The following is a 26,583-nucleotide window of genomic DNA, read 5'->3' on the forward strand; positions in this document are numbered from 1 at the left end:
AATACCCTCTGAAACACCGAATGCTCTCAAGACTAGGCTGATGGTGAATCAGACAAAGCCTCTAAAGTACAGATCGACCTTCAATGATCTAAGAGGACAGGTTCTGAGAACTATGTGTAGAACACACTCTGTAACAATTCATCCTGTTCAAATTTCATCCTGCTCTTTTCTGTGTGCAATCTGTTTCATGCTGCAGTTCTTCAGCATTATCTCAAGGCAGTGACAAGTGAATTTCCAACTCCAGAAAGAAACATATAAAACATTAGGGATGGGATGGCTCTAGTTAAAAATAAACAACCAAAAGAGCCCTGTCCTATATTTGTTTCAGCTAAAATGGACTAAAAGGCAGGTGATAAAATGGATAATCAAATAAATACTGTGATAGATCTGCAGGAAATAATACAGCACTTCCATCATACACTGTTAAAAAGTTGTTCCTATCAAACACAGTAAGACCAGTGGGATGAGTCCTGGATTCTTAGATGCAGCAAGGGCTGAATCAGCCCAGGTTGATGCCTCCAGCTCCACCTTCATTGAGTCTTCTGTTTGTGTACTCTTGCTGCAAGCCTTACCCTCCACTGTAACTCCTTCTTGGATGACTGTAGAGTTCACAACAAAGTGGAAGGTTGTAATTTTCATATTAAGTTGCCGTTTCCAGCTTTTCACAGATTAAGAAGAATCAGATTCTTGTTCTCAGGCATCTCTTAGCATCACTGATTACTGGTGAAGCAAGAAGGGGCTTTTTGCTGGGTTTGTTTGTTAGGGTTTTTTCCTTGCAAATGAAAACTGAGCTTCTGGTCCTCCCACACAGTCCAGAAGCCAGGGCCCTGAGCTGTGATTTCTCTTGCCATGCATGGAAACAACTGACAGTGTTTATTGTTTTAGACACAAAACTGAACAGAGAGACTGGAGAGAACCTTTAGAAACTGTGTTAACACACAGTGCTCCTTTCCAGCCACTGTCATTCCATTTTATCTCAATTCAGATCCTCTCCAGCAAGACAGCCCAGTAGTAGGTTGTCAGTAAGGCAAGGAGGAGATGCAATAGTGCAGATGGAATTTTCAACAGACCAGGGGGAAGATAGACCTCTCCCAGCTCCCAGCAGACTTTGAATGCAAGCTTAGTTTTAGCAACCTAAAGCATCAGCATTGCCAGAAAATCCACTCTGAAAATCAATCTTTAGTTTCACTAACACAACACAGACCTGGGCTTGGTCCCTTTGGCCCAAGAGATGTTCTGCTGGCTTCAGTGCGACAGTGTATGACTGCAGATAAAGACTTTAGTAAGTTCATGAATATAATCAAAATGGAAAAATCAGGTTAGAAACAAAACAGCAGTAAGGAGCAGCAATGAGTAGACAGCTACTTAAAACAGCTCAGTGTGCTGGAAAGAGAGAGGGGGAAACTATTATGTTTGAAAGTCTGGATCTTACAATGAGAAACTCTGGCCCTGCAATTGCTTGCAATTTGTCTGCTGTCCAGTTCTGTAAGCTGCTGGGGCAGGAGGGATTTCTTGGTGGCTGTAGAGATCTCTATCCAAGCTGTCTGCTGCAGGATATCATCCATCTATTAATTTGTGCAGTGCTAGAGGGAATGTTTTATGAGCTGGCAGACAGATGGTAGTGCTCCAGCAGCCTCCGTGTCTCCACATTAGGTAAGCATCCTTTGTCAGCCTGGTGCTATGAATGAGTTTCTGTGTCACTTGTGCAACAAGGCAAAGCAGGGGGAGAGGAGACGTCAGCTGGTGGTCCAGGGGTGTCCCAGCACTCCCCCAGCTGTCAGTAGCAGCATGGCAGCCGCTCGGAGATTAACAGCTGAAGTGATAGGGGACAACCTTCATAAGCTCTGCAAATGCTCCTCTGCCCCATGAATGGTTTTGCTTGTTTTCACTGGAACATGCCAGGCTCACCTCTGTGTCCCAGAGCTGGAGGCAGAAAGTGATCTCTGTGCTGGATGATCCTTCTTGCACAGGGCAGGGGGAATGGAAATGAAGTTCAAAGAACTGTTAGAGCAGTGACTGTCACACAGCTGAGGTGGCATTCTTTTCATCAGGGACTGTAGCGGTAGGACAAGGGGTGATGGGTTAAAACTTAAACAGGGGAAGTTCATGTTAGATATAATGAAGAAGTCTTTTACTGTGAGGGTGGTGAGGCACTGGAGCAGGTTGCCCAAAGAAGTGGTAAATGCTCCATCCCTGGCAGCTTTCAAGGCCAGATTGGACAGAGCCTTGAGCAACATGGTCTAGTGTGAAGAGGCCCTGCCCGTGGCAGGGGATTGGAACTGGATGATCTTAAGGTCCTTTCCAAACCAAACCATTCCATGATTCTATGATTCATCTGACCAGGTATGTTTTCTCAGTGTAGACCTCTCCATCTGAGCTAGGCACCCTCATCTCCCTTTACTGTCAGTGGAGAGAAGCAACAGTAACCTCCTCCCGAGGAAGCCACCTGAAATAGATTGGATAAATTGTGCTCAGGAGTAACTGTTTCTGTCCCTAAAGTGTGGCCAGCCCAGTGTTCTAGAAAGGTGAAAGGCAGCATATCCTTAAATATTGGAAAGGCAGCATATCCTTAAATATTGGTGGCTTGATTGATAAACTTTATTTGTCCAAAGAAAGAAGAAACAAGGATGTTTTTTATCTGCTATTTAACATCTGTAGACCTTAAAATTTTATACAATGGCAAGGAAGATCATCAGTATCCTAACAGAGCAATGGAAGCATAGGGTTGCCTGCATTTGTTTAGGAGAACTGGGTAGAACCTGAACTATCCCACGTCTTCTAATATGGGTTGAGAACACAACTTCTTTCATCCCACTGTTCAGGAAGCATCCCTGACATCTCATGTGTCCTTTGAAAGAAAGGGGCCATCGACTGGCTTCCCTACCCAAGGGATATGGTCTGGGAACATATCCATCAGTTTATAAGAATCATTTTTAAGGAAGCAGCACATCTGGAATCACATCAGATAATCAGCATGTAGGAGCATCTATCCTTTTCTTGAATGGCATCAATATTAGAGCTTGATCTGTACAATAAATGCACAGAGTGGAAACCAAAGTTATGAGCATTTTCCACTGGAGAAACTCCATTGTTTTCTGAGAAGCCACTCCTGACTTGTTCCTGTCTGAGACAGAGGAATTGAATCCACATGTAATCGTGTTTTTAAGAGGTAATTTCAAAGGGCTGTAAGCCCTCTCTGTCTATCTTTTTTATTAAGAATGATGTATTTTGGAGATCTTCCAGTACTGAACACTCATGTAATTCAGTTATTGCTCCAAAAGTAATCCTGTTTATGATAATCATGGCAGGAGACCCAAGCTCTGCCTTCATGTGCACGCCCATAACATCTGTAGTACTTGCTTGGATGAGTGGTCTGAATATGGTTTCATAGCTGTTGAATTTACAGCTTACAGACCATTTCCTAAGCATTAAAATTATACTGAGGGGTATGATGGGAGAGCTGGACCATTCCTTTCCCCAAGTAATTTGTCACTGACTCAGGCACCACCATGTACCTATTGTGGCCTGCTGGTGGGACATCACCTTACCCCCAGAAAAGCCTTTTATTTTTGCAGGATGAGTGGGTAAAGTCACTTGGTGAGTAAGGACAACAGTTACTATCAGGCAAATGGCAGGCTTGTTGGGGAACAGTTTGCTCTGCTGACAATGCAACAGACTATCTACTTTGAATTGCTCTGTGCTGTCTATACTGAGGTTTCTGGTCCTCTCCCTGCATCACCAGGGATGGATGCATGGTCTTCACCTCCCCTGTGTCAGGCCCCACATGAGCATATCTTGTTTGTCACCTCACAATGCAGTTTGTCCTCCTTGTGATGCCACAGAACAGAACATCCTGTGTGTGATTTCACAGCAGGCTCTGTGTGGCCTCTACCTGTAACATCCCTGAGGGCATTATGAAGGCTGTGCCCAGCAGGCGAAGGGAAATTTCCTTGTAAAAGAAATTCTGGCTCCACACAGATCTCTCTGGCACAAAGATGCACATGGGGAAGGCAGCAATGAGCACACACAGCCATGTTAGCAGGGCTAGTGAAACACTTTGCAGTTTGCCACAAAAGTCCCCATAGGCATCTCTGAGCAGTCGCAGTGAGGTCATCCACCAGACCACCCCACACTCCTCTGCTTCTTCACACTGTCTAGCAACAAAAACAGCTTCAATTTTGCCTGGGGAACGAATAACCACATGGTGGACATCCATGCGGCTGCCTTTAAAGGCCCATTAAGGGGCTCCAGCTGGACCTAGGAAATGAAGGGAGGGAGGAATGCCAGTTCACATTGGGCTAAACCACATGAAGCATGATGGCATTAGACAGACACTTGGGACTACTGGAAGCTTATGCTGTGCCAGGTGGGGAGGGCACAAATGTGGCATAAAGGTAGTTTAAGTTTCCTTCCTCTTGGACTGGCAAAGTCTGTACAGTATCTCTAGGGGTACTCAACAGTTTCCCCATCCTTGGTGTTACAACATAGAGAGCAAGAGATCGGGTTTAAACCTGAGGACTTGAGTATTCTGTCATGCCAGTGTAACTGAGCTAGCCCTGTGGGCATTACATTGCTGGGAGTTAGAGTAGAACCAAAATCAGACCAGTCTGAAAGTACCAGGCCTGGAGGCTGCAGTGACTTGCATGGCTGAAGAGAGGAACGTGATTGAAATCAGAGAGCACTGTGAACCTTCAAAAGGAGATCCTTGGCTTTTAGTGTGACCTTGCTGTACAGCTTATTTTATGCATCAGATAGGTCTGTCCCCATTCTCTCCTGCTACCCATTTACTGGAGAAGAAGGAATGAGGTTCTTTAAAAATGAACTTACACATGTCTCTTAGTCTTTTATTTTGGGTCATGCTGATCTGCTCTTGGATGCTGCATCTCTACCGTGTATAGGCAAATGTCTCAACATGCATTTATCAAACACCCCCAGAACTGTTCTCTGACACAGAGGCCCACTGGTATGGAACAGGCTCCATCTATATCTTAATATAGATGTCTTTGTCTCTAAAGCAGTGTTAATAACAAACCCTGGACCATGCTAATTCCCAATACATACCCAGGAGTTGCCTAGGGGAATGCAAGTTAGTACAACCCAAAAGTAAGCACAGGCACATTAGTACTTTATCAGTACAGAGACCCAAGTTTGAGTGCCTTGGAAACATTTCCTGCCACTGTGTAACCTGCTGGTACAGACATTGCCCCTGTGGACACTAGGAATTCAAATCCTTGCTGAGAGATTGCTCCAGAGTACTTCCACTGGTGTTCCTGTACATGGTTTTGTGCAGTTGCAGTTGGAACTAATCTGTGAGGCCTAGGGATGTTCCTGGCCAGCAGTTTCTGAAAGCTTTGCTGGCTTTCAGATAATGTTGTGGGCTTGGAAAGAAGTTGCACCAGTCAGGACAAAGCAGAGCTTGAGCAGTTCCAGCACAAATCTGTTTGTCACACAATGTAATATCATGGACATCATATGTAGGTAAGGAAAGTGATGCATAGAGGGGAAAGTCTATACAAGAAGATAATGTGTTTGTGAGTAAAAAAGGGTTCTTCAGAAAACCAGCTCTTAGAAAACCACTTTTATTGTCAGTCTACAAGTCCCCCTTGTTTACCCTGGGCTGCATCAAGTCCCCTTCTCTAACACTTTTGCTTGGCATCTTTTGATTCCCTCTGTCGGTAGCTATATTAACAGAAGTATCTCTACATTTCTGGCAAGATTCTTAGTCTGCCACTATATAAAACATCTCATTTCTTCCTTTCCAGTGAGGATCGAGTCATTGAACATTACAAGAAACTAAATGGACAGACAAGAGGTCAAGCAATTGTGAAGTAAGTGAAATAAGAGTGACTTCTTTGTTTTACCAGGATATACTTATACAGGGCTATAAATACAATATGTAACCATGTCTCCCATCTCATTAATGCTTTATTTGATGTATTTCTATCCTTTATTTATTTTTAATATTTTTTTAATTTATTAATTTAATTAATTTATTACAGCATTTTTCAGAACATCCTCTCAGTTCCTCAGACATGTTATTCTCTTGTGTTGTTTTGCAGCTACATGAGCATTGTAGAATCCCTCCCAACGTATGGAGTGCATTATTACGCAGTAAAGGTATGTGACACAAAAAGGGTCATTTATTGAATTAAACTGTTGTTGGAGGGAGGTACAAATAACAATCCTGCTTTCAGAATACAATACGTTGCTACTGAAGTCTCGTTTCACTTCCTGTGGTAGGATAAACTTATTTCAACTGTGTAGTGAATGTTTGGTAAATACAGCTCCAAAGAGGAAAATCCTGTTCTTGGAGATAAAAACTCCTGTAGTCCTATTGTGCTGGACTTACTCAGACCACAAGTAGCAGCAAGATCTGGGGATACCAGTGAACCAGCACCAACATCACTGGTGCCAGGTCACTGGCAAACTCAATGCTTCACTTTTGTAGTTCCAGGAGGTCAGATCTCTCCCAGCTGGCAGATCCATGAGCAACTAAGGCCAGCCATGACCTGCAGCTCCCTTCACTTGAGATATAGGTAGATGGATACAGATATAGTAAATCTTTTTAATGCCAAATCATTGTCCCATACTCTTAAAGATAATACATGCCCTCCCCAAACAGCTTTCTGCTTCTAACTATGTAGATTTAATGCAGGTATTCATGGAATCTCTCTTTTGTCTAATGATTTATCACCAGATCTTCCAGTCTCATATAATTATTATTACTTCCCAGCTGAGTAAGGCTGTTTGTTACTTTTTTTTAAGTAGAGAAATCAATAAACATATAAATCAAGCTAGATCCACTCCCCAGAGCATATTTCCTCATCTATCACCCCTGAAGTTTTGATGTGTTTCATCGTTATCTCTCTGCACAGACTATACAGCTTTTCATACATCTGTAATGTGTTGAACACATGGAGTACCATAAAAACACAAATATCTGACAGTACCTGAGTCATTTTTAGTCTATTCCTGCTAATGTGTATCGCATTTTGTGAAAAGCATTAGCCTCATCTTTTGCCAGAGGTCAGGATCCCTCCAGTTCCCTTTGCATCCAGATCTCTTGGACTACTCTAGATCAAGAAAAAAATGGTGGATTGGGCTGGGTGTTCAAGCCTGCAAACAACTGAGAGCTATTCCAGTGAACTCCCCATGATCAGTAGGTACCAGTGAGCAGCAATGAGGCAGCAAACATTGCCCATAATAGGTTTGGCTCTGACTGATGTGGAGGTTTTAGTTCTGCTGCATTTTACCCCACTATTCTCTATCACATTAACAGAACAAATGTAATTTAATTGAGGACTCCAGTTCAGTAAATTGCAAAAAGGCTGGTATCAGATATCAGCCATTACTCCATAAGGTCATTTTATTGAACACTCAGCCACAAAGCAGTTGAGTCCAAGCCTGTCAGACCTTATCACTTGGTAGCTCTCAGATCCCATTACTGCTGCATTTTCAAGATTCATGCTAAGATCCCTCCACATAATTCAAGTCAGATGGGTGTTTTGCTTTCCTTTCTCTCCCATCTGAGTATTCAAAGTGAATAATTTACAGGGAAGAGAAAGAGTATGCACCACAGCACAAGGGATCCATGTCAAATCTCTCTACCTCCCTCAGCATCATTTTGAGTACCCTGGTCACATCTGATGCATTTTAAGTGGTTTTATATATATATATATGATGGCTAAAACTGAAACAGATCTCTCCTAAACACCAGGGAGCTTTGTGACTTGAAGAAATTCAGCAGGGATAAATATAACAGCAGTAGAGATATTGCTTAAAAACAAGTCCTCACCTTGAATAACAACCTAGGAAATCTCCAGCATTTCCCCATCCCATTCAATATAGCTCCCTCTGTTCTTTCTTCCAGGACAAGCAGGGAATTCCTTGGTGGTTAGGACTTAGCTACAAGGGGATTTTTCAATATGACTACCATGATAAAGTGAAACCAAGAAAGGTAAGTGTTTACTTTTCTATCAAGGTCTGGGCTTGCCACACATGTTATAGCTCAATTTGAGGGTGTGATGTACAAATGTTGGCATTGATTCATGCGATTTTGAAGGATGTTGATTTTCTCCCAAACTTGCCTGAATGTCAGCAAAGAATTAATGGACAAAAGTAGCTCTTCATTTATCAAATGATATGGTATGGGGGTAAATAAATGTCACCTAATCTTGCAACTTACACTTCTTTCTTGACTGACTCTCTCAGGTGCTGGAGGCTTTCCATCCACTGCCTGTGGTGGGATTGATAGTGCTCAGCTAACCCTTGATAGTGTATTTTCAAGCCAATGATCTGAGAGAGAGAAAAAGAGACAGGAAGGACTTTTCCTTTTAAAAAAAAACGGCATTTTTTTTCCCCAGGAGCAGCATTACATTTGATAAGCAACAGTTTTATTAACTGAAGAGTTAATGTCAAGCTAGCAGGGAGAGATGACTTTGACCATATACCTAACAAAAAGGCATGAAAAGGTTTGTGCACAGTATCTAATTTGTTTAGGAATTTTCCTTTTAAATAGCTCACAAATCCAAGCATGGCATGCACAGATCTGATTACAAACACAGGGCTTGGTCAGTGATGCCATGTCAGTCTGGTCTCGTTATTCCTATTTTCAGTGAAGCTTTCAGTGCATCTGAAAATCAGAATTTCTCTCAGCCCTTCCAAATTGCCTTTGAGAAATCCAGCTAAGGAATGTCTTTTTCATTTGGGAGGAGGAATGTTTTGATCCTCTGAGCTCATCCTACCCATGTGTTGTGATTTTCCTACCTAGGATGCCATCTAATATAGAAAGAGCTGCTCTCTGAGCACATGCCCTGTAGGTGGGCATGCACAATCTGTTTGCAACAGAATTTGTTGTACTGCAAACCCATGGAGATATCAGGAGGCAAGGTTTCAGGCTTGCTTGCAGGCTACAGAACTGGATGATTGGGAGCAACTAGGCAGCAATTCTATGGATGCAAATGCTTCCACACTGAATTTATGTACTGCATTTCTCTGCATTGCCTCTGTGCCAAGATCCCTCCTCCCTTTCTTTCACCTCCTCTGATCACATTCAAGTTGGACACTGCCTGGTGCTCACAGGTAGCATCTTCTATTAAAATATATTAGAATCAAGGTTTTGGTAGAAAACAACTGCTAAGGAGACAGCAGGAAACAATAGGTGTATAGATTAGCCTTTTATTCAATGAAAACTATTTATTCATTGAATGAAGGGACAAGGAGGGTAAGGAGGTCTTCACAGAGTATCTGTGCTCTAAAAGACACACCTATTTGGGATCAATCATTGCCTGCAGGGCAAGCCATACTCACACATGATAGTTTCAGACATGCCCAGGCGAGGTGTTTGCACCCACATATCTCCATTAGTGCCAACCCCCCAGGGAAGACATGTCCTTAAAAGATGCCTTCAGAAGTCAAGTCTTAGTAATAGAAACATTTCTGTGGAGGAAAATAATGCCCTGCCATGACAGGACTCAGCCATTCACAAGCTAGAGTCATTTTTATCAACCCTGATGGGATTAAGAGGTTGATGGAGAGCATCAGAAGAAAGAAGAGGTCAGGTGCTCTGACTGTATGACATGAGACAGGCATTTCCAATAGAAGACTCAAGCCTTCTTTTCAGCTTCTCTATTTTATCTTCCTCTTAGCCACTTGGGGTGATTATAGCATAGGTTTTACAGCTTGATAACATTTTGGCCTGTCTCTGTGTCCCCATAACTTACCTCTAGCTTTCACATTGTCCCTCGAATCAGGGGCTATAGCATCTCCTACCCTTTTTCTGTAAGTGTAATCCTAAAAAATTGTAGTTTTTCTCTTTATGGGGAGAAAATGATGTATGAAATCCAGGAGACCCAAACCAGTGGTGCCACCTTATGTATAAACCACTGAGAAATTCTGTGGCTTAGCAGTAGTGGTCATAAATCTGGGAGGGAAGGTTGTGTGGAAAGGGAAAGCAGGAATTTCCGGGCTTGAATTTGTCCATTGCCATAATCCAGAGACCACAGCAGTGAAAAGACAGCCTAAATGAGCATTTCTCTGTTACATGATGCTTGCAAACCCCATCTGTTGGCAGGGCTATTCCAAAATGTGCAGCCTAAATCAAGGAGAAAACTTGCATAGAGTGACTGAAACGTCATTATTTCTTCATGGAGTGCTTATACCCTCTGCAGAGCAAATAAAAAGGCTTCTTACCCTACACAGGTGGTAAAACCCCTCGGGCAAGAGCAGCTCAGCTGCCTCAGCAAGGCACAAGGTTTAATCTTCTGCTAATTAGATTGTAAAATTGCACTTGCTAACCCTGCTATCTGGGAGTTTACCATAGTACCTTCATTTCACTACACCAGCATGGGCTGGTTCTAGCCTTTGCTGTGCAAAGCGGAGGGGTAAACCTTACTGAACTTTCTGAAAGCTCAAATGGGGAGGGGACGGAGATTATGTCTCCTCTGATCTTTATTATGGTGTTCCTGCATATTGCCAATGCCAGAAATAAATTGAAAAATTACAATGGAAAAAATCAACCTCCTTGGAAGAAACACAAGCAGAAAATTGTAGCAAGAAACCAACCTAAACCAAGAAATATTTACATTAAATGCATATAAAAACCTTGCTTGTTTCACAAAGAAGTTTGTAATGTTTTCCTATATGTCATCCTAGATAGATTTCCATGCTTACTGTGTTTGCAAAGAAAGCTGTAACCCACACTAAGCAGCTGAGTCAATCCCATTAGCAGTCAGTCAAAACCATGGTTTTATTCAATTGCTGGAGTAAATCAGCCATGTGTCTCTAGATACTTAACTAGGTTTGTCAGCAAGTTGGATGAGTCCAGAGAGGAGAATTGAGGCTGACACAAGGCCAGAACCTGATCTTGCTTGTGCTGTTCTCACTCAGGCAGAAGCCCTCCAGCATTACAAGGGATGCAGCTGAGATGGGGATCTGGCACCAAGTCTGAGGTGGTTCAGATGGGAATGTAGGGCTATTAAACTGGAATGCAGCTTGTGATGGGGTGCAGAGCCTAATGTGGCTCAATGCTTCTACTTTTCTGTTCCTCCTGCCTGTGCTTGAATTCCATGGAAGCCCTGGAGCTACCAAAAGCCATCACTTTGAAGCTTATCATTCTCTCTTCCATATGTTCAGGGGCTAGCTCACAGACTCAGCAAGCCCTGCCAAAGGCTTCCTTTTGCATGTTGCCTGTTTGAACCCAGATACTGTCCATATCAGTTATGATCTGATAGATGTTCATTCTTAGGTATTAAATAAATGCAAGAGTTTGGGTATACTCCACAAAATCCACCACTGCAGCTGAACAAGAAGAAAGGAGTGTCAAGTGAGGAAGGATGGCTACTGTCCTGCTAACCATATTCTGAGGCATTCTGGAAGTTCAGTAGTAGCTTGTAGAACCAGTGTCATTTGTGTAGAATCAGAACACAGCATCCAGATGGGTAGAATCCATCTCCCTCTCTGTTAAACAGAGCTTCTACAAACTCCTCCCTGTGAAAAAGCCCTTCAAGTCTTGGCATGCCTTGAAAAGCCCAACAAAAAGGAGTTATCTTGCTGGGCTCTACCCACCTTGGATCAGCACCATCCAATATTCATGGTAAACCAAAGCAAAATCTTTGGAACCTGGTCTCAGAGAGGATGTGCCAGCACCACTCTCCCAAAAGCCACTGAGGCTGCAGTGAACAAACCCATCATTCTCAGTGAAGGGTCATTTGGGGTTTGTTTTGGAATTGCAATTGGAGAGCAATTGGAAAGAAAGAGCAAGGAACAGCAGCCCCCTGAGTGGTTCTATTGTCTGTGAGTGATGGCTGCTCATTTTAAACAGCAGGTAGGGATGTAACTCCACTCCATCCCTAGAGATGGAGTGCATGCAGTAGAAGCAGCATAGCCGGGAGCTGTGAGACCTGCATGCCCAAGCAGTTGTAGTAGCACCAGGCAAATCTCTGTCGTTCTAGTGAGATATTCCTACTGATTTAAGAGCCCAAAGGCATCTTTTAGTGCATACAGCTTAACAGTTAGTAAACAATTCACTCCAAGCTGAAGAGTGAATGATTAACAAAGGCAGCCAAAGGACTTCCATATGGCCAATAAACACACAGAGAAAATGTTTAACTTGTCACCAGAAATAAAATCACCTTAAAGTGGAGTCTGATAGTATTTGTTTGCTTTGCAAGAAACACCCATTTTCTTTACAGAGGGCTAGTGGCAATGAAACTTAAGATGAGCCTTTTTTCTCAGGCTCATACACATTATCAGTGTTCCCATTCTCTGGGTGACTGAACAGAACCCAAGGGGAATAAAGACTTTTGGAAATAAGATATCCCAAAATTCAGCTGTGAATGTGGCTTGACAAAGATTCTTCCCCTGACAGCCAAACATCAGTTTCTGCCATTTTTTCCCAGTGTTATCCTTTCTCTGAGATGAAATGAAGCATGTTATGAAAATACTCTGTCCCTTCCCATAAGGTCTGCACAATGCTCTATGGATTCTCATTACAGAAGAATTTCATTTGTTGTGAATCCAAAGCAACAGTAACAGATTGATTTCCCATTTAAACATGCAAAACCAACAGCTGAGTTGGACACATCCTACCATGCAATACAAAGTCAAAGTAAAATCAGGAGCTTTAAGTGTCTGATCAGAGAGAAATCACCTGCTTGTCCAAAGAGTGAGCAAAGTAATCAGCACTTTCTCTGTCCAGAAAGTGAAAGATCATTGTGTGATGTTACTTGGCCTTTTCCAAACAAAGGATAGAGTGAGCTTTCCCAATTCCAGAGGCAAAAATGAGCTATTTACACAGGAGGAGCAACAGCCTAATTAAGAGCTGGTTTATTGCAGAACAAATAGAGATCCTCTCTGCTGTAGGGCATAATGAAGCCAGTAATTGCATTGATGGAGTGGTTAAACTTGTGCTTCCTGTGGTGAAGGAATGACAGACCAGTAAGGTAGAAAAACATTAAGCAGGGATTGATGTGAAATGTAGAGAAACCAGTGAATGACAGGGAGGAGGGAGCTGACAAATTGGTCTCTATCCTGACTGACCACAGAACATCAGGACAGTCAAAAAAGGTAGAAGAAACATGAAATTCAAATCCGTTCCAGGGAGCCCAAGTCACTTGTATAACTCCTTGCCACATGATATAAGAAATTAAGAGTTTAGAAGGGTTGAAGATAGGATTTAAAATGTGACCTTTCATCAAGAGTTTTAACATCAAATTGGTTGGTTTCAAGCAGGATTTTGGGACAGTTTATAATCCCTCATGTTCAAGGAGGGTCTTTGATTTGGCAGCTACCTGGTTTCTGCTGTCAGAGGTATGGAGCATGTGTAACACTTCTCTCATTGGCATAGCACTGAGCCACAAGGTATAGTCAGAAAGGGTTGGCCTTTCTCTAAAGCATCCACAATCAACTGGGGCCAGACACAATATGCTGGACTCATGTCTAACCGGGCTGTTCTTGGAACAGCATCACTTCCTAAGACCTCTGCAAATATCTTTGCCTTGCAGACAGGGGTAAAAGACTTCACATTTACAAATGATACAAGAGGAGCAGAACACATTTCCAGGAAGTACTGGTTTAAAAGCCAGTGGAGTCCCAGTGGCATAGCAGTGATAAATTATTCACTGTGATTAGCTGACTGCTAAGGACTACCTGCTGACTCCTTCTGCTCAGTGCTTTTATTTCTCTTCCCCTTGCTGATCCTTCATGCTTTTTGGATTATGGACTTGGCTGTAAACTGAACCAGTCTTCAGGTCACGGCGGGTTCAACTCATTTTATAGTGCAGTAATTCAGTCTTGGGTTTGTATTTGGAAATGTGGAGCACTGGAGGAGGGAGACCTAGACAAAGCGAGGTTCCTCACCATGCTGTTTTTTCTTATAGAGGTTGCTCGCCTAATTTCCTTCCATATCAAAATGTAAGACCCAGTCCTGTGACTGTTGAAAAGCAGCCACAGTTTAAGACCTTCCCCTGATGAAATGTCTTATTCCATCCTTGTTACATAGGAGACCATGTTCTCACCTGCACTTTTTTGGCTGCTGCTTGCCCTCAGTTTCAGGTGTCTACCATCCAGCACCAGGCTCTCCCCCTTTCAGCACCCTCTACCCCACACTTTACCACTGCACATTACTGTGCCACAAAGCTGCCAAGCGCACTGGGAGGTGAATAAATCAGAGCACATTGGGCTGGAAAGCAGGATTTTGTCCCTGACACTGGTTTCCACCGGATTTGGCTGAGCATGCCACTGGGCTGAGATTCAGTGAACATTGGCAGCAGTACCAGTTGAAGTGGCCTTCATGGCCCTCCTCCCCCATCACAGTCCTGCCACCACAGGTCATTTCCTCCCCTGGGCCCCTTCCTCAGTCACGCTGGTACAATTGTGTAGCTGGGAAGGAAACTGCTCCAGAGAAGGGATCAGAGAGCAGCCATAAAAAGTGGTCACTTTTAGTGTTGATCGGTTCCCAATCCCATTCACCACCTGGCCCACAATAAGTATCCTACAGCAGAGCTGTAGGAGCTGGGTTTGGGTGCAGGCTGCATAAATCATGGCAGTCAGAGAAAGAAGCTGCTATTAACCTAGAAAATAACTTTGTGGATAGAAACAAGGGTTCCATAGCTTGGCACAAGACAGAAGGAGTTTGACTGCATGCAATTTTCCAAGGTTGAACCAGGATAGATTAACAGGTATAGGTCATTATCATCACTCTTTCTCGTATGGGAAAAGTTTGCTTCAGTGTCTCTTGCAAACAGGACTAAATAGATTGGGTAGGTAAGGAAACTTTTTACACTCATGGAACAGTGATGCTCAGTTTTCGTTATCTAAGTAAGTAGCTTGTTCAGTACAATGCTTGTGAACGCTAATCTAAGGCCCTGCTGTTTTACAAGGAAGCCAGCACTGGTTTGTACTTTGGCGGTTAAGTTTATGTGTCCTGTGGTGATAGCATCAGGCACACAGTCCCCAAGGATTTCTGATTTCATGAAGGCTACGACATGACATCTTATCCCTGATCCAGCCAAGTCAAGCCCATGGCTACCATTAACTATAGGTCTCATCAAAGTCTCATCAAAGTAAAACTCGCTGGCTGTAAGTGATTTCTCGTATTCAGGTCTTAAAGGGTAATTCACTATAAAAGCAGCAGCCAAGTCTTAAATGATTCTGCAGCACAGCAAGAACTTCAACAAGATGCAAAGATAAATCACTCCGACAGCGCACAGTGAAATAGATTGGACCTCAGCGGCCCAGAGTTCGGGTGGAGATCTGGAGCAGCACTGAAACCTCTTTGAGCATTTATGCTTGGCTCTGAAGGGGTAGGAGGCTCCCCATGTGTTCCGCCCTTCTCAGATGCTGTCTCTTAGCCCAGCAGGACTCCTTGCTCCAAAGGCCCCAGCATTTTTATCAGCAGATGGAGCCAGGCAGGGGCCCAGTTATTCACTGGCTATGAATATGAGGCATTGGGTCGAGGGAGGGGATTCTCCCTCTTCACTCTTTTCTTGTGAGATCCCACCTGCAGTCCTGCGTTCAGCTTTGAGGCCCCAGCATGTGAGGGATGTGGACTTGCTCGAGTGATTCCAGAGGAGGCTACAAAGATGACCAGAGAACTGGAGCGGCTCTGCTCTGGAGACAGGCTGAGAGATCTGGGCTTGGTCAGCCTGGAGAAGAGGAGGCTTCTTAAGGGGAGACCTTAGAGTAGTCTTTCAACACTGAAAGGCAGCCTACAAGAAATCTGGAGAGGGGCTTTTTACAAGGGCATGTAGGAATACGACAAGGGGGAATGGTTTCAAACTGACAGAAGGGAGATTGAGATGAGCTCTTAGGCAGAAGTTCTTCACTGTGAAGGTGCTGAGGCCCTCACACAGGTTGCCCAGAGAAGCTGTGGCTGCCCCATCCCTGGCAATGTTCAAGGCCAGGTTGGAGCAACCCGCTCTAGTGGAAGGTCTCTCTGCCCGTGGCAGAAGGTTGGAACTGGATGAGCTTTGAGGTCCCTTACAACCCAAACCATTCCATGACTCTACGATCTTTAAGTCAGTGGCCTGGACATGAGACTCAGAAGGTCAGGCATTGCAGCCCATTATCATGTACATGGTTTGTGGGCAGGATAAATCATTCGAGGATGCCACAGCTGATTCATAGCTATGGACTGGCCATCTTTTATCTAATTATATCGGAAAGATCTTTAATGCAGAAAGATCTAATCACTTTGACTTGCTTGTGGAGGATAAAAGGGAGAAAATGTAACTTCCAAGAATCAGGAAAAAAAGAAAATCCCTGTAGACATATTGGTTTAGAAAGATCCAGCATAGTGACAGCAAAGTAATATCTAACAGCATATAGCAAATATATATGTGCAGTGAAGGGGGATTTGGTTGTATATAAAGTCAAAGCCTGATCTCCCAGTCCTTACACAGTTATCAACACAAATATCAAGCTGCATTATGTAGACAAATAATGCTTCATCCAAATAACAGCTCTTTCCTCTGTGATCTGATGCTTTGCTGTCTCTCTGAGCCAATAAACCACTTTCAAATTTAATAGAGAATTGTTTCTCCATCATGGAAATGAATGCAGAGTGCTGATTATATAGATCTAAATGCAATTTGTTTGGTCAAGCCAAAGATGTTTTTGGGGACAGTGTGGTCCCATGACAACAGCACACAGTAAAAGGGAGCTCAGATTGGACCAGAAATTGTTTGTCTGTTTGGCAAGAAACAGAGCTCTGAAGTTTAAAGGAAGAAGTAATTAGATAGTGAGCTGGGACTGCTGACAGACCACTGCAAGTCTTGCTTACCCAAGCCATGCTCCCATTCCATGGGGGAAGGGAGGACGACAGCCTCTGGGAAAATCATTGGTAGGGTTGTTTCCCACATCAAATTACACAGGAAACCTTCTATTTTTTGTTTTGGGAAGGGAAATAAAAAAGAAATCCCCCAGACTAATAGAAACACAGGAATGAATGAAAGTGTGGCAGAATGGAGGACTATGTTACAGTGCAGCATCCCCATCTCATGACCTGGGGGGCACCCACAGCAATGGGTCACACTAACTCATAGGTGACAGCCCACGGAAATCTCTTGGTAAATCTGCCCCTGAAACAAGAAACTATTTTTCTGAGCTAAGATGGTGCTGTTCTGCCTGGACCAAATCCTTCCTCCTTCACTTTAACTAGTTTGACAGAAGTATGATTGATGGAAACAGGGTTGGCTTGAGGCAGAACACAAATCCATGCCCGGAAACCATGGCCCCACTGAAATCACTGGAACAAAACTGCCATTGACTTCACTGGAGCTGTGATTTCCATACAGTTTAAGGCCAAAAAGGGACCGCTCAGAACCTCCACCCTGACCTTCTGCATAACTCAGCCTCTTGAATTTTGCTTACTAGTTTGTTCAGTGGAGGGAATTACATTTCCAAGGAGGAATTCTTTTTTGTTCTGTTTGTTTTGTCTTTAAAGTGGAAAACAAAAGACTGGAGAGTTTGTAGCTGCACTCATGGAAGCTATGTGAAAATGCTGTCATTGTTCAGCTCCATTGTTTAGTACCAGTTTTAGTAATGGGATGTCATGCAGGGTTGGCTCTTGCCCATAGTGTAGGCGAGGGATTGCATTTGGGCTGTTAGAAACGTGCCATGCCATTTCCCTGCCTTTCCTAGAAGGCTTTCAGAGTGCTCAGTCTGGGTGGTAGCCCATGCATTTGGAGGGATGATTGTTCCTGCTGCATAGTGTTATTTAACAAAGCATTAATCATCTTAAGAAGCTGCAAGACTTGAAGGACTGGGAGAAGCCATATAGGTCAGTAAGTCCAACAGCAACTACAGTTGGTCATTTATTAGATGCTTAGAATCAAAGCAAAATTTGGGTCAAAAAGGCCTCTGGAGGTCTCTAAACCAGCCTCCTGCTCAAAATTGGGACCAACTTCAGAGTTTATCAGGTTACTCACAGCCCTAGTGTTTGACCACCTTCACTGACTGGTGCTTTTTTATACACGGTTCGGGGTTTTTTATATATCTAGTCAGAATTTCCCTTGCTGCAACCCTGCAATCTGTGCCCACTGCCTCTTATACTTTCAGTGGGCACCTCTGAGGAAAGCCTGTCTATGTCCATCACCTTTGTAAATCCCCTTCAGGTCACCAACAAGAGCAGACAAAATGCAGGTAGATCCTCTGTAGACTTCTGTAGATGGTTTGATTCTGAAGAGCCTCCAAGCATGGTATCTGAAATCCCTGAGAGCGTGTGCATTGCTAAGTAACCCTGTCCTGCCTGTGCCCCATCTCATGTGCTTCAGGGAAAGACACACAGAGAAAGAAAACATGACACCAAATACCTCAGCATTTGTATCTGCTTCTTAATAGATCAAATACAGAACAGTTCACACAGTGTACAGCCTCAGTGCACTTGCCCAGTGCCAAGTCCAGAAGGGAGAAGAGGACCCAGTGCCCCAACCCCAGGGTAGAGATGCTTTACAAAAGGTTTACCTATTACAAAAGGTACTATTTGGGCATGTTTCTCTAGGTACCATAATCCAGAGAGCACTGTGTTGCCCTTCAGCAACACCCTCCATCCTCACCTTTGGCTGCAGAGCAACACAGGAGCCAGCAACAGCCTCATTACTGACAGGGGATCCCAAATGGTCCCTCCACGGGATACACAGCCAAGGCTTTCCCAAGCACAGCCTAATGTAGATTAACTCACCTCCCCACACCTCAGCAAAGTCCAGGTCACCGAGAACAGGAGTGGCCAAGCCATAAACACTCCCCTATGCGTCATTCACAGAACGCCCTCCCTTCTTTATCAGGAGCATCTTTCAGTGCTCTCCCACTGACCCTACCTGCTGCTGTGTGCAAACTTCACAGAACCAGCCCCACGGTCAATAACCATGGTAAAACTCAGACTCACATGGCTGAAGTGGATGCAGATCCTGGGGCCTCCTCTCCTCCAGGCTCAGCATAATTAGGGAGCAGCCAGCAAACCACAAGTGCACTCACAAAAGAAGCTTGCGTCTGAAGGGCTTTGACTGCAGCTTCTTGTAAGTACTCACAAACATCTGGTGCCTGGCAAGCTCGCCTGCCTCTTGGAAGGGGTTTCCAATGAGAAAATTCCTGTAGCTTGCACCTGAAGCCTCTGGAGCACACCATGCAGCACTCGGATCTCTCCCCTGGCTCCTCTTCTAAGTTGCCAGCTTTGCGGAAAAGCCATTTCTGGCACTGGCTGCCCCTCCATGGCCTCCCCACCCACCCCAATGCATTTTTAACGGTGCACATGGTCCAACAGGGGACAATTGTTCCCTTGAATGTTCATGGGTTGATAAGCAGTTTTGTTAATTCAAGTGATAGTGTCAGTTCCAGTTTATTGGTGCAATGAAACAGGGCCCACACTGGGGACAGTCACCCCAGGGAAGAGGCAAATAAGGGTAATGCACTTCCCCCTTTCTAGCAGCCCCTTTCACATGCTTGAGCGTGCAGCCACACTCAAAAGCCAGTCTCAGAGAGACTTCCTTAAGCATCTATTGAAGATTAAATGATCTCATGTGCAGCCTGTAATGATGGCCACTACCAAAAATTGTTCCCATCTGAAAGCTGCACTGTGCTCCCTGATCCAAATCGGGCTGCTGACCTCAGAAGAGATCCCAGTGGGCAAACCACCACATCACAGAAGCTCAGCCCACCACGAGCACCACTAATTGTGCCCTTGTCTGCAGGCTCCGAGTCAAGGCAGCTGCTAAAGGGCAGGGGAGCTGTGCTCTCAGCTTGTATTACGAAGTGACTCTCTCCTGAGCCTCTTTTCCAGTGTGTCTGGGGAGATGCTGTCTCAGTCCCTGCTGTGAGGTACCTTTTGTCTGGCAAAAATCACTGCACCCCTAATATGACTCAGTTAAAGCCTATATGAATCGTCTCATTCACAAAAGTAGGCGCTGGATTCAGCGCTGCGAAGTAGCCAAAGACCATCATAAGCCAAATAACCTAAACCCAGGTCCAGCCTTCGTGCAGGAAGAGGCAAACCTGCCATGAACATGGATGCTTTGACCCAAACTAGCCCCCAAACCAGCACACATCTGCTGTCACTGCATTTCCACAAGACTCTTGAAACTACAACCAGCTCCCTGCTGTTGTCTCATATTCCCCAGTGAAGGCTGCAAGTGGTAAAAGGATCTTGATGGGTAAAAGTTATGCTTCCATTTAAGAAGACCCACTAATGGCACCTTGTGCATCTGTCACTGAATTAACATCAATTTGAATCCATACATAACTGGTGAAGGGAACAGCTTGCTTACATTAGAGGTCTGGCTGAAGGGAGACCTTGGGCTTTGCTTCTCCTGGGGGGTTGTGATCAGTGAACAAGAAAGCAGATACTTCCTTGTGGGTATTCACAGCTTTGCAGATAGGATCCCTTAGGCAGGTTGAGACTTCTGAGATCAATGTGGGCAAAGGGAATGGGAGACTGCAGAATAACATTTGGGGAGCAAAGGCAGTTACAGCAACCATAAAACGCACGTGCACGTTCTGGAGAGCAAAGCTATGGAACAAGAGGCACAGCCTCAGGTTGTGGGGTCACTTTCACTCCCTCCCTCACAAAGGTGCCTCTTTCTACACCCTGCCAGGAAAAACAAAGAAACTGAATGTAAAAATGCAGCAATATGGGGCTCCAGTGCCCAAAACGTAGGTGTCTAATGCTGTTTTAGGCACTGCTGGGGGATCCAAGATATCTGCAAAGGGCTGGCAGATACAGCATCAGAGCCATGGCAGACTCCATCCCGGGATACCCCAGGGCATGGAATGCGGCACTCACGCCTACGTTTGGGCATCTGAACAGCTCCCCAGAGCACCGAGTGTTTGGACAGTTGGAGTTAATCATGGAAGGGAAACGGAGCTGCAGTGAGGTTTGGTAGCAGAGTGGGTAGAATAGGAAAGGATTCGAGCACAGGGAACAATCTGGCTTAGTCTGAGGGAGAAGGACAGGGAGGAGCACAGCTGCCAGCAGCTCAGAAAAGGCTTTCAAATTCTTTCTGCATCATGCTGAAGTTTAGTCGTAAGTGACAACAGGGGACCCTGGGACAGCGAGATGCTGTCTGAAGGGTGTGACCTGCTGAGCTTTTAGACTCTGATGTGTTCCACATGTCTGAGCGCCTCCCAGACACGTCCTCTGCACATGCTACGCAGCCACATTATCCTCCGCGTCTTGGGACAGGCATCTGGAAGTGTGGAGGTATGTTTTCAGCAGCCCACATCACAGTCTCAGGCCTGACCCCAGTTGTCAGTGGGAGTTTAGGCCCCAAACTTCCTTCCAGTGCTTTTGAAGCTGGAGGCTTGCAGGGGAGACAGACTTCAGGTTTAGACCTCAGCTCCTGGTTTAACCCTTTCACCTTGTGCCTGTCCTCCCTCCTTGGGTAAAACGGGGTATTTCTGTGCTTCCTTTGATGATGACAACTTTTATGCAGCAATTAATTTTTCCAGTGGAGGAATAACATAATCCTCTGAGGAGAGTGTGAGCCAGCCCTTCAAGCTTCCCATCCCTCCTGGCCCCTTTCCTCCCTTACCCTCCTGCAACACAGACAGCCCAAGAGTATGGAGCAGCTCAGTGCCCTCCTTATCTCAGCCTTCCTTCTAAACACCCTGTTATAGAAAGAAAACAAAGAAACAAGTAAATAAATAATAAATAAGTTGGTTAGAAACTTTTCCCAAGTATTTTCAGTTTTGCTGCTCCTGAGATATCAGCGAGGACGAAATTGTGGGTCCTCGCCATGGCTTGGTTTATTTCCTGGATTGCACCTCCATCAGCAGCTTAATCAGTGCAAATCAAATTACTCCTCCTGTTTACTTATCTCCAGAGCGCTGGCACTGGCAAGTGGTTTATCTCATCATGGCAGGAGCCAGCGCCTTCCTTGGGGGTAGGACAGGATCTCCACAGAAGCTGCTTGTAGTGGGAGAAGGGGTACAAATCAGGAAAGCTCTGCTGGCTCTGCTCCCCAGCACTGAGGTTACGCTGCTTCTTGCTAAGGGTAGTGGAGGAAGCCAAAATGCAGGATGCCCAAGGGGTGGAGGCTGCCTCCTCCTTGTGAATGAGCAGCCTGGAAGCCAGGGTTTGCGATTTTGGCTGATTTGTAAAGAGGAGGTGGTGGTGGCCCTGTCCATTGCAGTGACATGTGGTTTGCAAGTGCGGTGGTTTGTAGAGCTGACACCACATCCTTCATGCTGCTTCTGTGGTCAGTCTTCCCTCCTGCCTGGGAGATGAGGGCTATGCCATGGCAGAGGTGTGGGGTACAGGGACTGTGTGAGCGCATCCAGGAGCACCTACACTCAGCATACATTCAGTGTACAGCCAGAGCGAACACTGAGCATGGCCAATGCTGATGCTGGGGCAGGGCACAGTCAGTACCCAGCAGACCTGCATTTCACTCCCATGACTGAGTAAACTGGATTCTCCCATTGCCCAGAGAAGCTGTGGCTGCCCCATCCTTGGCAGTGTTCAAGGCCAGGCTGGACGGGGCTTGGAGCAACCTGCTCTAGTGGAAGGTGTCCCTGCCCATGGCAGGGGGGGTGGAACTGGATGAGCTTTAAGATCCGTTCCAACCCATTCTATAATTCTATGACTGCTTCATGCCTCAGTTCCCCCCTTGGTGACAATGTCTCCACACTGCTTTGCTATGCCCAACAGGGCAGCCTGTACAACAGAGGCAGAAATATGCCTTTGTCATTGCTGTGTTTCACATCACCGGGAGCACGCTGGAGCCTCGGGCAACACCAACACGAGTCTTCCAGTGCCTGGGTAGATGAACTGACCCTGTTCCTGCGAGTTTTATGTTTATTTTGGGGCAAAAGCAGCGCTGGGTATCATAAGACAGCCCATGGACGTCTCCCCCACCCAGCCAGGCCACCTTCACCCCTCCCAGGTCCGCTCTGTGTACCCACAGCCCCGAAGGCAATGCTGCTGTGCCAGAGCACAGCTCCCGGAGGGATAATCAGCCGAATCCCGGGTTTCCCTTGCCGTGCATGTATCCAACCCGTACTAACCCTGCCAAGTGAAACGGGCGCCCTCCCCCGTCCGTCCCCCCCACTTCCAGCACCGGGGCCGGGCAGGTCGGAGCCGGCCGCCGTGGGGCAGCCCCTGGCGGCTGTGGAGAGGGAGGGGAACGGGCGGGACGCGGGGCTGGGCCGGGGCGGGGCGGAGCGGAGCGGGGTGCCGCCGCCGCCGCAGCGCCGGGAGGAAGCGGGGCTGAGTGAGGGCTGGCGCGGAGGCGCCTCACCGCCTTCTTGTTCTCCCCGCAGATCTTCCAATGGAGGCAGCTGGAGAACCTCTATTTCCGCGAGAAGAAGTTCTCTGTGGAGGTGCACGACCCGCGCAGGTGAGCGCCGAGACGGGACGAGAAGGGATAAGCTGTGCGGAGACGGGACGAGCCGTGCCGTGCCGTGCCGAGCCGAGCTAAACCGGGCTGAGCCATTCCGAGCCGGGCTTTGCAGTGCTGAGTCGGGCTGATCCGTGCCGAGCTATTCCCAGAAGGCCTAAGTCATGCCGAGCCAGGATGAGCCCTCTCGAGCTATTCCGTGCAGGGCTGAGCAGTGCCAAGCCATTCCGAGCAGGGCTTTACAGTGCGGAGCTGAGCTGAGCCGTGCCTAGGGGGGATAAGCCCTGCCGAGCCATTCCGAGCCAGGCTTTGCAGTGCGGAGCCGTCCTGAGCCGTGCCAAGCCGGGCTGAATCGTGCTGACCCATTCCGAGCCGGGATGAGCCGCGCCGAGCCATTCCGAGTCGGGCTTTGCAGTGCGGAGCCGGGTCTTGCCGAGCCATGTCGTGCCGAGGCCGCGCTCCCCACGCTGATGTGCGGGGCTGGCTGCGCTCGGTAACCGGTGAACCCCTAATGAAGGAGCAGCGGGCGCCACGCCGGGGGCTGCCGCTTCCTTCCAGCAGAGCACTAAGGGTTCGGGTGAGTGTTTTCCAGGATGTGTTTCCCCTGGGCTCCCAGCGGTATTTGTTTTCCTCTTCCCTCTATTTTGGCTGCCGGCACCCCCATACCTGCAGGCGGGAGTTGCCTCGTCCCCGTGTTGCACTTGGAGCCCGGAGATGGGCGCCAGATCTCGTACTCGCATGTTTCCTTGTAAATAAATATTCAGTAGTGCAACTGAAAGGAATGGCACGGTACCAGGGCTTTACCGGCTGGCTGGATGCGAGCCCGTCAGTCTTTTTGGCACGGGAGCCTTTCTTTTCCCTTGCTTTACAAATGCAACGCGGCAGAGAGTGAGTTCCAGTGACTGTGCTACATCTAACCAAGTGCATTTGCACCCTCTGCTTGTGTGTGCTAGTGGATGGTGACTGCAGTGACCCATGTGTGTGTTGCTTTGTAGGTTGTTCTCACTAAAAGCAATGTCCCACTTGCAAAATGAGTATGAATCGCTCAGCTGTGAGCCTGTTTCACCTGTTTGCCATGCCTATCTGACTGCTAATGCATGTACTTTTATTAGGAGAATTTTGCATGCAGTTTCTATGCTTATTTGCCCTGATATGAACACAACACACCAGTCCAATGGTGCCTGTCTCCATAGGTGCATTCTGTTAAAGCAGTAACTGAGCGAGCAGCTCGGATCTTGTGCACCTCCAGGTCAGCAGAGCCTTGAGGCATCTGCTTAATTTTAAGCATGTAAATAGTAGCGTGAAACCTAGCAGAGCAAAGTTGAGAATACGCTGGGAGAGCTTCCAGCCATAGGAGCTGTGGGTGCTGCACTCCTTCCCCACCAAACATCTGAAACACATGCTGCAAGCCACAGGCAGCAAGAAGCCCCTCAGCACCCAGGCTGGCCCTTTCCTGGGAGCGGCAATCATAGAATCATAAGATGGTTTGGGTTGGAAGGGATCTTAAAGCTCATCCAGCTCCAACCCCTGCCACAGGCAGGGACACCTTCCACTAGAGCAGGTTGTTCCAAGCCCCTGTGTCCAACCTGGCCTTGAGCACTGCCAGGGATGGGGCAGCCACAGCTTCTCTGGGCACCCTGTGCCAGTGCCTCAGCACCCTCACAGGGAAGAACTTCTGCCTGAGAGCTCATCTCAGTCTCCCCTCTGGCAGGTTAAAGCCATTCCCCTTTGTTCTATTCCTACATGCCCTTGTAAAACGTCCCTCTCCAGATTTACCCCTTTAGGTATTGAAAGACTATTCTAAGGCAAGGAAATAGTTATAATTGCAAGGGAAAGAAACCAAATAGCTCTGGGATCTCAGAATCATGATCTTTGCAACTCAGTGTCATGCATGAAATGTGACCACACAGAGGACCCTCCTCAGTATTGTTTGTATTTAAATGATGGGAATTACTGACACAGAAGAGCTTCCGTTCGTCATTTCATTGTGTTCAACACCAGGAGGACAAAACCCCATCCCAGGTTGTCAGCCTGGTACTTCCTCACTACAAGGAAATGAATGTGGCTGGTTTCTGTACCCACAGAATACCACCACCCGGGTCAAGACAGTGCTCTGTAAAGCAGCGCAGCACATTGGAGTTACATGGTGAGAACACAACTCAGGTTGTAGCCTCCTGGCCAAGCGGGATGGACTCCTGCGAGGAGCTGTTTGGCGTGTGGAGGTGGAGGAGTAGCCAACACAGTGCTCTCTCCACATTCCTCTCCATGTAGCCAAACCAGAGCCTGAGTCAGCGAAGCCACAGTCACAGCACAGCAAGCACTGCTCCATGGTTGTGGCCAGGGCTGGACAGCACAATGTGTGTTTGTAAGCCCTGCCTCTGCCCATGGCTTCCTGTCCTGAACAAGCCATTTAAAGTCTCTGCATCGCGGTTGCTTATACCGTAAAAGAGGGAAATGATACATTTTAGGGGGTATCAGCAGGGTTAATTCCATAGGGGCACGCAGGGGAGTCATGGAGAAGAACACCTACGGGCCATGTCTCACAGGTCCCCAAAAGATAGCTGTGAAAAGCAAGTCCACAGCTCTGACCAGCTAAGTCTGCAGGCTTTCTAAGCAGAGCTGCAGATTTGATAGGAAGCATGTACAGATCCCAAAAAGAAAAAATTACTGGAAATCACTGCTTTTAAGATAAGAAGATGAATGGCTTGCAGAGAATGTGTGAGTTCAAAATGAGTAACTGCATTTGAACTGAATAGGATGACACCAGAATTAAGGCTTTAGCTCATGTCCAAGTGCCTTAATGCCTTAAAGCCTGATACACTGTGGTAGTTTATGTCCCTTAAACGAACATAAAACATCCACAGTGGGATCCCGTTTCCAGCCTCAAATGCGAGAGCACTGCCTATATTCCCTGTGCAGTGACAGGGTGAAGCAGACCAGCACACGCCCTCATTAGGACCATCAGTTGCCATCCTGCTGCATCTGTAGAGAGCTTTCTCACAAGAACACTACTCATAATGGGACCAGGTCTTCTGCTCCAGCCACATGGAAAAGACTCGGCACAGGGTAACACTGAAACATGAGATCCCAGCAGTTTCAGGCCTTGTTTGCGTTGGCCTTGGCTGTTTTCTGAGAAACTTCACTCCGATTTGTAGCTTTGCAATTGGACTGTAACACATTTTGCAGCACTGAGAAGGCTCTGACACAAGAGCTGTCAGCCCTCACCCAGGCTGAAGGTCCCACTTTGCTGCAGAGC

At 46.3% G+C, this 26,583-nt stretch overlaps 1 protein-coding gene across 5 annotated transcripts in view; it reads left to right on the plus strand.

Moving 5' to 3' along the window:
• The window catches only part of FRMD4A (FERM domain containing 4A), a 380,270-nt gene that overhangs the window by 316,442 nt on the left and 37,245 nt on the right, over positions 1-26,583 (plus strand). For all 5 annotated transcript variants that reach the window (XM_057422479.1, XM_057422480.1, XM_057422478.1 and 2 more), the window contains 4 exons: positions 5,763-5,828; positions 6,060-6,117; positions 7,871-7,957; positions 23,251-23,327. In XM_057422479.1, coding sequence (XP_057278462.1) covers positions 5,763-5,828; positions 6,060-6,117; positions 7,871-7,957; positions 23,251-23,327 — 288 coding nt within the window. The remainder of the gene's footprint in view (positions 1-5,762; positions 5,829-6,059; positions 6,118-7,870; positions 7,958-23,250; positions 23,328-26,583) is intronic.

This window comes from Pezoporus wallicus, unplaced genomic scaffold, assembly GCF_028554395.1.
Source record: "Pezoporus wallicus isolate ANWC-B61680 ecotype Strahan unplaced genomic scaffold, APGP_CSIRO_Pwel_v1 contig_3058, whole genome shotgun sequence".
Taxonomy (NCBI): Eukaryota; Metazoa; Chordata; class Aves; order Psittaciformes; family Psittacidae; genus Pezoporus; species Pezoporus wallicus.